This window comes from Gopherus flavomarginatus, chromosome 5 (genome assembly GCF_025201925.1).
Source record: "Gopherus flavomarginatus isolate rGopFla2 chromosome 5, rGopFla2.mat.asm, whole genome shotgun sequence".
Taxonomy (NCBI): domain Eukaryota; kingdom Metazoa; phylum Chordata; order Testudines; family Testudinidae; genus Gopherus; species Gopherus flavomarginatus.
Window position 1 is genome coordinate 149,119,547 of NC_066621.1, and position 13,856 is coordinate 149,133,402.

Sequence of the window (13,856 nt, forward strand, 5' to 3'; positions counted from 1 at the left end):
ACACCACAAGGAATAAAGGAAATTCTATATACAACCCTATTAAGAATGCAGCTCTCCTTCCATTTAAATAACACGTAACAAAAAATTTTTAACTTAAGTAGAAACTACCTATGACATTGACTGAAAATCAATCACAAACATAAAATGCCTAAGATTGATTAGAACAAGAAATGACCCATGTATACCATACGTTGCTCGCTTTATAATCCAATGAACTACAAACTGATGCTGGCAGCACATGCCAAGGCCCGTAGGTCTCACTGAACACTAACAAATATATAGCTGGAACAAGTGTGGCTCATCTCTGTGTTAATACTGTTAAAATAGGTATGAGTTACAAAAATGTGTTTAGACTTTATGAAATGCTTTTAAGTTGCTGCATGTATTAATCTCACTTATAATACCTGTATGCCATGTTATAGGGTAATATTTAAGTGCTTTTCTTCCATTGTAAGTCACCAGACAGGAAAGAAGCATTAACAAGTGTAAAATACTAGTTCCCAATAGGTGTTATATTTTGCCCAACAAAAGAAAATCCATCAACACCATACTAACCATTGTGGAACATCAGAATTGCTTTCCCAGACCCCATGCAGAGGAGATGCACTGATTTCCTCTGAACAGCTGAATTTGTAACTCAAAGCAGAAGGGGAAAAGGAATAAAAAGCCCTAACAAGGAGGAGCTGTAGCTTGGTCTGCACTACCAACTTATGTCAGCGTAACTACGTTGCTCAGGGGTATGGAAAATCCACTCCTCTGAGCAACATAGTTATACTGACCTAACGCCCAGTGTAGACAGCACTAAGTCAATGGGAGGGCTTCTTCCATCTACATAATTACCACCTCTTTGGGAGGTGGAGTACCTACATTGACAAGAGAAGCTCTCCTGTTGGTGTAGTGCAGCTGTGCCATTGCAGCACTGTATGTGTAGACACACCCTGTATCTTTTATGCTGCTTGGACTCTGAGGAGCAAGGATTACCAAGCATAAGCAAAAGATTGCCAATGCTTGGCATGGATTAGCCCTAAAAGACATATAGTGCTTGTTTATTATAGAAGTTTCTATTATTTTTTCAAAATTAAGAGTGCTCACTAGTTTACCTACTTTAATCTTCTAAATAACTCTCTCATTTCCTTTTCCTAGTTAATAAATCTTTCAATAGTTTATTATAGGATTGGCTACAAATGTTGTCTTTGGTGTGAGAGCTAAGGTGCACCTGACCTGGGCCAAGTGACTGGTCCTTTCGGACTTGGTGTACCCTAAATATTATTGTGATTTTTGGTGTAAGGGAACATCTATCACAAAGGCAGGCTTGCCTAGGTGACTAGATAGATTGGAGTACCCAAAGGGACTCTGTGACTCAATGTTAAGAATGTTATAGTGTCTGAGGCATTTACACTAGGTACTTCACTGATGAAATCTAAGTACAGAGCTCACCACCAATTTGGGATTTGTGTCTTGCTTGCTTCTTAACTGTCCATCTGGGAAGTTAGTACTCACCTTTTTCAACCACTGCAGCAGGACAAACTGTGAAAACTTCCCACTCATAAATATAGACACAACATCAACATGGGAAAACTGATTTGCCAATCCAGCTTTGAAAATGTATTCACAAAAACTAACCCTATTTAACAACATCTAAAGCATCAAGCAGAGTGGAACGTATATTGAATACTGAATTTCTTGCTGTGCATACATAAAGCTTCCTATGCAATATACATTCTATGGAAAAAGTGTATATTATGCCACATTAAACCTGAGAATTTAAACACAGATAAGGTTCTGCCAGAAGCTGAGACTGCACAACAGGGGATGGATCACATAATAATTGCCCTGTTCTCTTCATGACCTCTGACGCACTTGGCCCTGTCCACTTTCGTAAGGCAGGACAGTGGGGCTAGACGAACCATTGGTCTGCCCCAGTATGGCCATTCTTATGTTCTTACATAGCAACACTAGCCTGACCACACTAAACAATAATCTAAAATGTTACAGATATGTATACTCTTTATGATTTAAGGGAGAAATTCTGCTCAGTGATACTAGGGTAAATCCAGGATAACTAATGAACTGAAGTTACTCTAGATTCACACCAATATTAAAAAAAATAGCACTATACAATAACAATAAACCACACATTAAATGGACTAAAAAGTGGCTAACTGACAGATCTTAAAAATTAGTTGTCAATGAGGAAACATCCTCAAATTGGGGAGGTTCGTAGTGGGTTCCACAAGAATAGGTAGCAGGCCCAATCCTATTAAACATTTTCATTGATGATCCAGAAGAGCATATAAAATCACGGATGATAAATATTTGCAATGACGCAAAGACTAGCAGAGTGGTAAATAACAATTAGGATTGAGCAGACATACAGAGCAATCTGAATTTCTGAACATGATTTTCAAGTGCTTTTAACTATTTCTTTCTCTTGAAAAGAAAAAAAAATCACTCAAATTTAGCAGACATTGGATTTTTGATTAAACACACGTGTAAAACATGATGCATTTAAAACTTGAGATCTTTTTCAGTTACAATTATCCAAGCACAAAAAAACTGTTCTTTAAAAAAAACAAAAAACCTCCTTCACACACTCAGATTACCCAGGAATAGATGGATTTCTCCACCCGTAACTTCCTAGGAGAATTCTTGCACTGATATCAGGCATTATTCATGGAAGTTTAGTTGCAAAGGAAAACTGTTGAGCAAGTTATAAATGACTGAAAAGACCATCTACAAATGTCCATTTCAGCCTTAACTAGGAGAATCCTTGTTGCAACACTAAATTCAACATGACCCAAATATGCTATTAGTGAAGGGGAGTCACTTTAATAAAATTAGATTTTCTTGACAATCAATCATGAGGCTAACTACTTTCAGTGCTTCTATGGTCTATGTAACATGGTATGCAATCTCCAGGAGCAGGAATCAAAAAGGATGTTGATAAATTGGACAGCGCTCAGAGAACAACCACAAGAATGATTGAAGTGATTAGAAAACATGCCTTATAATGATAGACTCAAGAGTTCAATCTATTTAGCTTAACAAAGAGAAAGTTAAGGGGTCACTTGATAACAGTCTACAAGTATCTAGTCTATACCACTAGTATATCAGCACCTCACAAAAACATGAACAAATTATTCCCAATACCTGTTGGAAAGTATTATTTCATCCATTTTACTAACAAGGAATTGAAGCACAGAAGATTTAAGCAACTTGCCCAAGGTCAACCCAAGAAGTCTTTGGCAAAGACGGATAATAAAATTAGGTATTTTAAAGTACCAGTCATGTGCCATCCCACCTCAGGCTAAAAGCTCGGCTGGAAAGCTTAGGACTAGATTAACTCTATGGAAGCTCTATTTACAGTAAATGCTCATGAAATGACACAGTATATGCCCACCTTCTTCCCCTAAAGAGAAAATAAACATGTCTTACTTTATTTATTATCAAGATACAGCGAGATCAGTGTAACTTGCACAGAGTTCCAACTACAGGATAACTCCATTATTATATGATACTTTCATTACACCAGGTTGGTGAGACAGAGGGCTCAGCAGTCCCACAGTCCAGGCTGCACCCCGGGGACCCTGTCACAACAAGTCATTACTACTCTTTGATCCACCAAATTGTTAATCATAATTACCATGTGACATTTAAAGCACAGTCTGACCTTTTTCCTAAACTGATCTGTTTTTGCTTAAAAAAAAACAGTGTCAGAATTAACCATCTTCAGCCAGTCAATCTCTGTTTATACGGCATATGGCACATTGACAACACTCACTGTAGTTAATACACAAAAAGCTCTGTTATGAAACAGAGATGGTTTCTATGCAACCCACCTTGACAACAAGCCACAAAAACAAATAAATGAAATGTTAAAACAACTAATCATATGTACTCTACTCTTCCACCTCCAGGTAGGTACTTTATCCCTACCTCAATCATGTATGCAACAAATCACACACTCTAGCCTTTAACTGCCTCAGCACCCTAACCAACTATTTCTTCCAATTACATCAGCGTTCCCTTTTGCACACTACCTTCACCACACTGAATATCCACACATTTACATTGAGAGAAGTTGTAATCATTTGGTAACTCACATTCTCCCTCCAATCTCCCATAGTGTCTTGTCTTCTATACTCCTCCTTATGCTTGCTCTCCTGGCTTCCTACTCTTCATATTTTTCCCTACTTCCTCTCCGATTTCTCTGGCTTCCTCCTACATTCCCCTACATATCCGCTACACATGTCCCCATTTTTACCCTCCTGCACACCCTATTCCCCTCCAACTCTCTTAATTTTCCTTCTTGCTTCTCGGACTCCCCTTGTTTCTGGATTCTCCCAGTGACCCCCTCTGCCTCCTCAAGCCTTAAAGGCCAGCTTAGGGTCACTTTCACAGGGAATGATTCAGGGGGATGGCCATATGTCATAAACAGATAGCTAAGGGTTAATGTCTCTTTCACCTGAAGCACCTGACCAGAGGACCAATCAGGAAACCGGATTTTTTCAACTCTGGGTGGAGGGAAGTTTGTGTCTGAGTATTTGTCTGTCTGCCTGCTTTCTCTGAGCTTTGGAGAAGTAGTTCTGCTTTCTAGTCTTCTGTTTCTAAGTGTAAGGACAAAGAGATCAGATAGTAAGTTATATGGTTTCTTTTCTTTGGTATTTGCATGAATATAAGTGCTGGAGTGCTTTGATTTGTATTCTTTTTGAATAAGGCTGTTTATTCAATATTCTTTTAAGCAATTGACCCTGTATTTTGTTACCTTAATACAGAGAGACCATTTGTATGTAATTTTTCATATCATAACCTTAGTCCCAGATTTGGACCTTAGCGTCCAAAATATGGGGGTTAGCATGAAAACCTCCAAGCTTAGTTACCAGCTTGGACCTGGTACTTGCTGCCACCACCCAAAAAATTAGAGTGTTTTGGGGCACTCTGGTCCCCCTGAAAAACCTTCCCTGGGGACCCCAAGACCCAAATCCCTTGAGTCTCACAACAAAGGGAAATAATCCTTTTTCCCTTCCCCCCTCCAGGTGCTCCTGGAGAGATACACAGACACAAGCTCTGTGAATCCAAACAGAGTGACTCCCCCTCTCCGTTTCCTGTCCTGGAAACAAAAGTACTTTCCTCTTTACCCAGAGGAAATGCAAAATCAGGCTAGCAAATCCAACACACACACAGATCTCCCCCTGAATTCTTCCTCCCACCAATTCCCTGGTGAGTACAGACTCAATTTCCCTGAAGTAAAGAAAAACTCCAACAGGTCTTAAAAGAAAGCTTTATATAAAAAAGAAAGAAAAATTACATACAAATGGTCTCTCTGTATTAAGGTAACAAAATACAGGGTCAATTGCTTAAAAGAATATTGAATAAACAGCCTTATTCAAAAAGAATACAAATCAAAGCACTCCAGCACTTATATTCATGCAAATACCAAAGAAAAGAAACCATATAACTTACTATCTGATCTCTTTGTCCTTACACTTAGAAACAGAAGACTAGAAAGCAGAACTACTTCTCCAAAGCTCAGAGAAAGCAGGCAGACAGACAAAGACTCAGACACAAACTTCCCTCCACCCAGAGTTGAAAAAATCCGGTTTCCTGATTGGTCCTCTGGTCAGGTGCTTCAGGTGAAAGAGACATTAACCCTTAGCTATCTGTTTATGACACCATATTTGCTAAACTTCCTCCTGTACAGACTATACAAAAGCAGATCTTCAACAGCTTCAGTTGTATTAAGAACAATGGGAGATAGCAACCACTTTGATAGAGGGCAATTCTTTATGAGTTTCTTTGAGGGAGCACGGTCCCCAGGTTTTGCTAAAGGAAAACTTTAAGTTATGAAGAATAATGGCAAAAGTTAATCCTACCCATAACCCTAAAAGTTAGTCCTTGGACCAGATCAGATCAGGATTCATCTCTCTGAAAGTTTTTGTGAAATGAGATAATGTTTTTTAAAAGTAACAGCTGATTTAAAAAGTTTGACCACCACAGACAACTTTCAGCAACAACTTCAAACATTTTAATGTAGAAAGGAAAAGATGTCAAACACAAACCACACAGACATTTCAAAGGGCATAAGAACTAAAACTATGTTAGAGATCAAACAAGATCAAACTAGCTAGAGACATGAAAGGTAACAACAAAACATTCTACAAATACATTAGAAGCTCGAGGAAGACTAAGGATAAGGAAGGCCCATTACTCAAGGGGGGGCGGGGAAATAACAGAAAATGTGGAAATGGCAGAAGTGCTTAATGATTTCTTTGTTTTGGTTTTCACCAAGAAGGTTGGTGGTAACTGGACAACTAACGTAGTGAATGTCAATGAAAATGAGGCAGGATCAGAAAAGGCTAAAGGGAAAAAACAAGTTTAAAATTACTTGGACAAATTAGATTTCTCCAAGTCACCAGGGCCTGATGAAATGCATTTTAGAATACTCAAGGACCTAACTGAGGAGATATCTGAGCCATTAGCAATTATCGTTGAAAAGACATGGAAGATGGGAGAGATTACAGAAGACTGGAAAAGGGCAAATATAGTGCCAATCTATAAAAAGGGAAATAAGGACAACGCGGGGAATTACAGACCAGTCAGCTTAACTTCTGTACCGGAAAGATACTACAGCAAGTAATTAAGCAATCAATTTGCAAACATCTAGAAGATAATAAGGTGATAAGTAACAGTCAGTGTGGATTTGTCAAAAACAAATCGTGTCAAACCAACCTGACAGCTTTCTTTGGCAAGGTAACAAGTCTTGTGGATAAGGGTAGATGTGGTATATCTTGACTTTAACAAAGCTTTGGATACTGTCTCGCATGACCATCTCATAAACAAACCAGTGAAATGCAATCTAGATGGAACTAATATGAGGTGTGTGCAAAACTGGTTGGAAAACCGTTCCCAGAGAGTAGTTACCAGTGGGTCACAGTCATGCTGGAAGGGAATAACAAGTGAGGTCCGCAGGGATCAATTCCGGGTCCGGTTCTGTTCAATATCTTCATAAATGATTTAGATAATGGCACAGGGAGTACACCTAAGTTTGCGGACGATTCCAAGCTTGGAGGAGGTGCAAGTGCTTTAGGGGATAGGATTAAAATTCAAAATGATCTGGACAAACTGTAGAAATGGTCTGAAGTAAATAGGATGAAATTAAATAAGGACAAATGCAAAGTACTCCGTTTAGGAAGGAACAATCAGTTGCATACATACAAAATGGGAAATGACTGCCTAAGAAGGAGTACTGCGGAAAGGGATGTGGGGGTCATAGTGGACACAAGCTAAATAAGTCAACAGTGCAACACTGTTGCAAAAAAAGCAAACATCATTCTGAGATGTATTAACAGAAGTGTTGTAAGCAAGACACGAGAAGTAATTCTTCCACTCTATTCTACGCTGATTAGGCCTCTTCTGGAGTATTGCGTCCAGTTCTGGGCACCACATTTCAGGAAGGATGTGGACAAATTGGAGAGAGTCCAGAGAAGAGTGATAAAAATGATTAAAGGTTTAGAAAACATGTCCTATGAGTGAAGATTGAAAAAAATTGGGTTTTAGTCTGGAAAAGTGAAGACAGAGGGGACGTGATAATAGTTTTCAAGTACATAAAAGGTTGTTACAAGGAGGAGGAAGAAAAATTGTTTTCTTAACCTCTGAGGATAGGACAAGAAGCAATGGGCTTAAATTGCAGCAAGGGTGGTTTAGGTTGGACATTAGGAAAAACTTCCTAACTGTCAGGGTGGTTAAGCACTGAAATAAATTGCCTACGGAGGTTGTGGATCACCACTATTGGAGATTTTTAAGAGCAGGTTAGACAAACACCTGTCAGGGATGGTCTAGACTTCTAGACAATACTTAGTCCTGCCAAGAGCACAGGGAACTGGAATAGATGACCTCTCGAGGTCCCTTCTAGTTCTATGATTTCACACTTAAAGGCCACCTACATGTATAGAAAAAACAGATATTTGCTACACTGTAAACCCCATTTTAAATGCAACTCTAACTATGGAGATATGACAAGTGTAATAATTCAACTATATATTTCTTAAAACACAGTAAAAGCATATATTGAATTGATCATAGAATGCTAATCTCTCATAAAAAATATGAGAGTTTTGAAAGAGATGGGATCTAAAGTTTGATAGAGTAACAAAAACAAAAAAAACCACCTTCAGAACATTACATGCATATTAAGAAGAGAGACTATAAGCAAAAGCCTGAAGATGAATTTCCATTACAAGTATGAATATCATAGCTATGCCCGTAATATAACTTTGTTGATTTTACAACATGTACCGGGGATGCATTTCAGAAAGGTTCTCTCTCAAATAACAAGAGGAAAAAAGTTATCACAACCCACTAAAGCTTAACTTAAAGAGTGTGCCCGTTGTAAACAAGCAACTGAATCTGCTGTAAGGAATTTGAAAAGAAAAACCTGAAAGTAAGCACCTAATGGGAAGTGACGACAGACACACTTGTTTATAATTTAAACATTTGTGTCAAAGGATTACTTACCCCTAACACACTCTATAACTTTTGGTCTTTGAGGTTTGGATTTCGGAGAAGGAGAGTTGAACCTGAGATATGGCGCTTTTTTAAGTGTGCTGCGGTGGCCCTGGTAAATTGGTTTCCCATATACCTGGGACAGATACTCTTCATTTTGTACCACAGCACTTGCTTTCAGAGGTCCCTGCACAAAAAAAAAAAAAGCCATTTCTAAATTCTCCATATGTGAAGAACTAAATGTGCAATTATTGCTATACATTTTTTCCAGCAGTTTTATATTTTGTAATGTATTATGGACAAATAAGATACAGAAATGAAACAGTGTTAGATAAACTGTAAATCTTGGCATTTTTTTTTACTTCCTATGTAATTTGATAAATTAGTTGTCATTATGCGTAACAACTTTTGCATAAATCAGTATCAAGTATACAATCAACTATACCTTTTTATACCCTGTTACATATTATTTATTAAGCGCCAATAAACGCTGTATTCTACAAGCTAAAAATAAAGTCAGTCTTCACAATGGAAACCCAAAAGAAGGGAGCCATTTTATTCTAAATTTGAATTTATGGTAATATTAATTATATATGAAGTAATGCACACAAAAACAACCCTTTAAACAAACCGTACAAATCCTGTGCCTTATAGCATAATTGTCCAGAATTAAATGTGCAGTATTCCAGATACTACCCAACTAGCACTGTATGTAGAGGAATATTTGCCTTACATGTGAACATTTTAATTACCGTCAATCATAAAGCAGGACACTGACAGTTCCAATTCAGTTCTCTCCTGGAAACTGAAGTAGGGCAATCATTACCAGAATACAAATAATAAACAAAATCCTTTACCTCTGCCCTTCCTTCTTTCTTCAGCAAAGTTTCAGAAACTGAGTAACTTCTCAAGCTCTGTCTTCCAAAGTTATTCTCTGACTGCTTCTGAGAAGGCTTAGCAGCAGATAAATACTTCTTTGTTAAGGATCCTTGAGGTTTTTTGGTTTTTGCTTTAATTTCTTTGTTGGTCTTCATATCCCTGGTGTTCTGTGTTCTCTTGATCCATGGAGTCTTCGGATCTTTTTGATTATATTGTGTTTGCTCATAATCATTTTTTGCCATTTCTGCCTAAAAATCAAATGGAAATATTGTCAAATGAGATTTTATGTTCAAGTCTATCAGGAAAGGCTGGGGGCAACTTTGAAGTTCTGACAAACGGTTTGTTTTTCATGTTAAACAGTAACTGTGATGTGACCTTCTTTAAGCTGAACAAGTTTTAAAATAGGTGTGGATATTTTGTTGTTGAGCTACAAATTGGCCTAATGGTCTCCTGATGTTTTCATATTGAGAGTGAACAATATTTCTTGAAAGTCTACATTTTAAAAAACCACAAGAGTGTCTTACAATGCGAGAAACTTTAATTCAAACATTTTCTTCCAGCCATACCTGAATTTCCACACTGATTGCTTTAATCCACTCATCTACCGTCTTTCGGATACGAATCTCCTCCAATACATGTCTGAAACACAAAGAAAGAGCTATGTTAGGTCAATGTTTCTCAAACTGTGATGAGTTAGTTCCTGAGAATGTAGTGACCTGTTCTGAAGGAGGCTTTAAAAAGCACAGGGAAAATAAGACTATTAACTTACCTTCCGAGATCAAGAATTGTAGGTATTGAATGTATTCATACTACTTTCCCATGCCTGCACCTGTGCTTCTAGTACATCATTGTTGGAAGCTCCCATATTTCTATGCCCTAGCACCATTAACCTGCCTCACAAGTAGGTGCCATGCACTTACTCTCATGAGATGCTATAGCAGTCCCAATTGCCTCATATGTTCCTTTTTTGAACAAAAGATGAAAAGCAAAAGAGAATGAAAAACATATTCCCAATTTGGTGGGAGAGAGTGAGCAGATGAGTATTTAAAGACAGGGAAGTCTCTTTCTTCAAAAGGAATTATTATGGATTCCCACTCCCAGAAAATTTTTACAAAAGGGAGACTAGTTTCATTCAAGACAGCAAAGAGATGAGAGTTTAATTACCACCAAAATATATTTTTCATATATAATTTTATTTAAGCAACTGATAAAATATCTAGAACAGAAACTATAGAGACATCCTAAAAAAATAAAAGGTATGAGAAAGATTGGGTGCTCGCAACATGGAAACAGGTTCTGTAATGGTCAAAATCACAGTCATGTCACAAGACGAGAGCAAGCAATAGTGCATTGAGAAAGCATGCAGAGTATTCTCTATGGCAGCTTTGCTAATCTGAACAGAAAATAAATATACCTGAGTTGTTATGCTGGTGCATGTCATTATACTATCTGCAGAGAGGCTGGCTACAGTTTTAGACATATATTGACTGAATGAGCCCCAACAGGACCTTGAAATTGTGAGCCTGCTACAAGGAGTAGCAATAACTAAAGCAAACAGACAAACGTTTAAACCATGGCTGTTCTGGAGACAGTCTGACTTTCTTTTTACAAGTATCATATGAAACATGAAGTTAAGGCCAGTTTTTAATAATCAAAATGTCATCCTGTACCAAGTCAAATGCCTTACAGATTTCTTATTACATCAACACTCATGATCCAAAACGTCTGTTAGTCTATAAGGTGCCACAGGATTCTTTGCTGCTTTTACATCAACACTGTTATCTTTATCAACCAAACTTGTAATCTCATCAAAAATATACATCAAGTTAGTTTGACAGGATCTACTTTCCATAAACCCACATTGATTGTCATTAATTTTATCGTCCTCCTTTAATTCTTTATTAATCATGCCCTATATCAGACACTATATTATCTTGCCTAGGGTTAACCTCCGAATGCCTATAATTAAAAGAGTCATCCTTCTTAGTCTTTTAAAATATCACCACTCCATGAGCCTTCTTCCAGTCTTCTGGAACTTCCCCAATGATCCAAGACTTGCAGAAAATCAACATCAGCAGTCCAGTGAGCTTCTCAGTGAGCTCCTTTAAAACTCTTTGATGCAAATTATCTGGATTTCTGATATTAAAATGTCTAACTTCAGTAGCTGCTGTTTAACATCCTTTCAGGATACCAATACCAAGAGTGTTGCCATCATCATATTATATGATTACGTCATCTGTTTTTCCCAAATACAGAACAAGTATTTATTGAACATGTGACATTCTATACCTTGGGGGAGCGTCTTGTAACCCCCATATTCCTCATTTGTATATAATTGTGATATTGTATATAAAGCAGGCCATCTGAAGTATCAGGGGAAAGGTGCTGAAAGTCACTGTTCTATCTAAACATGTATATAATTAATGCATATGAAGTTATGAGAATTGTGCTGTATGGCTGTCACTAAAATATGCTGAGAATTTGGAAAAAAACAGATACTAGCTCTCCAGAGACAATGCCAAGGAAAGTAACCAACGCCACCAGGTGGGTATCAAACAACCATTAAACAGCCATTGTCCAGCAACAGAGCTACAATTCAATGACTCGCCTGCATAAGGTCACACCAGATGAATTGCTCAACCTTGCCTGGAGACTCAGGAATGCCTACCAGACATGCCTGGACTTGTGTTCTCCAGGCACATGGACTGAGGGTATAAAACAGAATTCAGGGGCCCCATGCTTGGCCTTTCTCCTTGCCCCACCTACACTGCAAGCAACAAGGACACTCTGAAGACTCCAACAGAGGGGACAGGCCCAGGTTTCAAGGGCGATACTGTGTACTATGAACGGCAATATTGAGTGGGGTGAGAAAAATTGGTTAATCTAGATGTTGCCCAATCTAATAGGGTTGAGAGTTTAGACTGCATGTTTATATTTTATTTTATTTTGGTAACCACTCTAACTTTTTGCCTATCACTTAAAATCTCTCTTTTGTAGCCAGTAAATTAGTTTTAATGTTTATCTCTACCAGTGAGTTTGCCTGAAGTGTGTGGTAAATCTGCTCAGGTTTGCAAAGGCCAGTGTATATCCACTTTCCATTGATGAAGTGGAGAACCAATTAATACATTTAATGAGCAGTGCAAGATGGTATATTCCTGGGGTACAGTGCTGGGAGCTGCGGGGATTTGGCTGGTACTTTCCTCTGTGTGATTCATGAGTGGCACTGGGAGCATTCATGCAATCTAGCTGGGTGTGGGGCTCCACATGTTGTTATGCTGAGTGATAACAGGGCCTGGAGAGGTTTGCTGCTTATAACTAGCAAAGCATTGTGAGAGAATGCCCAGGCTGGAGAGTTAAGAGGGCGTAGTGGTCCCACAGTCCCAGGATGCATCCCAGGGATCCCGACACAAAACACTTGTATCTTTTTTGTATTATTATTCCTAATTCTATCATTTCCATTTAGTTGTGGACTAATGTCATTGCTGCCATTTTTTCCCCCTTGTACATTTAACCTCCTTATTTTTCTGAACTCTGGTGGCCACAGATGTCCCTTTGCCTCCCTTACCAATTTTCTACAATCCTAGCTTCTGATTTATATTTATTACTATCAACTTTCCCTTTTTTCAATATAGCTGCCTTCACTTCTGCTCTAAACCAGTTCGATATTTTTTAACTAGTGCTATGAGTAGAGTAGAGCGGGTAGCAGCATGGAAGATTAAATGAAATTCCCACCTGTTTGTAGTCAAAGCATTAATAAAGGTATACATGGCATCTCCGTCTTTTGCACGAATAATGGCTTCCAAATTTTCTTCAAGGACTTTTTTATTGTTTTGTACTCCTCTTAAAATCCTTTCGGCATCCTTCAACACGGATTTTGGTGCTTTAACTGTCTGAAGAATAGATGGCTTGGAGACCTGATGACATTCAGCAAGACTAGGTGCAACAACAGGGTTTGTTGGCTAAAATTTACGGAAAACAATTATTATTTTAATATACTAAATCATTTTTCTAAACAGAGTACATTATCTGATCTATTGTTGATCTATCATCAATTCTAAGGCCCAATCTAATAAGGTGGAGAGCAACTGCCATTGACTTTAAACCTAAACTAAAGAGAGATCAGTGTCTTGCAAACAAATGGAAGGAGATCTGAAACTTGTCAAACATTAAAGTATACTATACCATATCTGAGGCACAATGCGAATAAAATATGAAAGCAATATAGCATGTGAAAAAGATGAAACCATTAAATGTCATGAGTAGAAATCACAAGTTAATCTCTCTGTACAACAGCATTAAAGCATAATTCATTCTAAAAGGATAAGGATTAAATTCTGCCCCCGATAAAGGGACATAACTCCTTCTGAAATCAATCTGGTCCTAAGGAACACCAGGTAACATAGCACTATGTGGCTCAGTAGCGCTATATGCCACTGATGTTTACTTCTTTATAAGAAATACTGAAAAAACTATTA

The 13,856-nt window shown here is 38.0% G+C and overlaps 1 protein-coding gene across 9 annotated transcripts in view; it reads right to left on the reverse strand.

Moving 5' to 3' along the window:
• The window catches only part of KIAA0586 (KIAA0586 ortholog), a 131,260-nt gene that overhangs the window by 85,473 nt on the left and 31,931 nt on the right, over positions 1–13,856 (reverse strand). For all 9 annotated transcript variants that reach the window (XM_050952505.1, XM_050952508.1, XM_050952504.1 and 6 more), the window contains 4 exons: positions 13,114–13,340; positions 9,948–10,020; positions 9,360–9,629; positions 8,515–8,689 (listed from right to left, as the gene is read on the reverse strand). In XM_050952505.1, the coding sequence (XP_050808462.1) occupies positions 8,515–8,689; positions 9,360–9,629; positions 9,948–10,020; positions 13,114–13,340 (745 nt within the window). The remainder of the gene's footprint in view (positions 1–8,514; positions 8,690–9,359; positions 9,630–9,947; positions 10,021–13,113; positions 13,341–13,856) is intronic.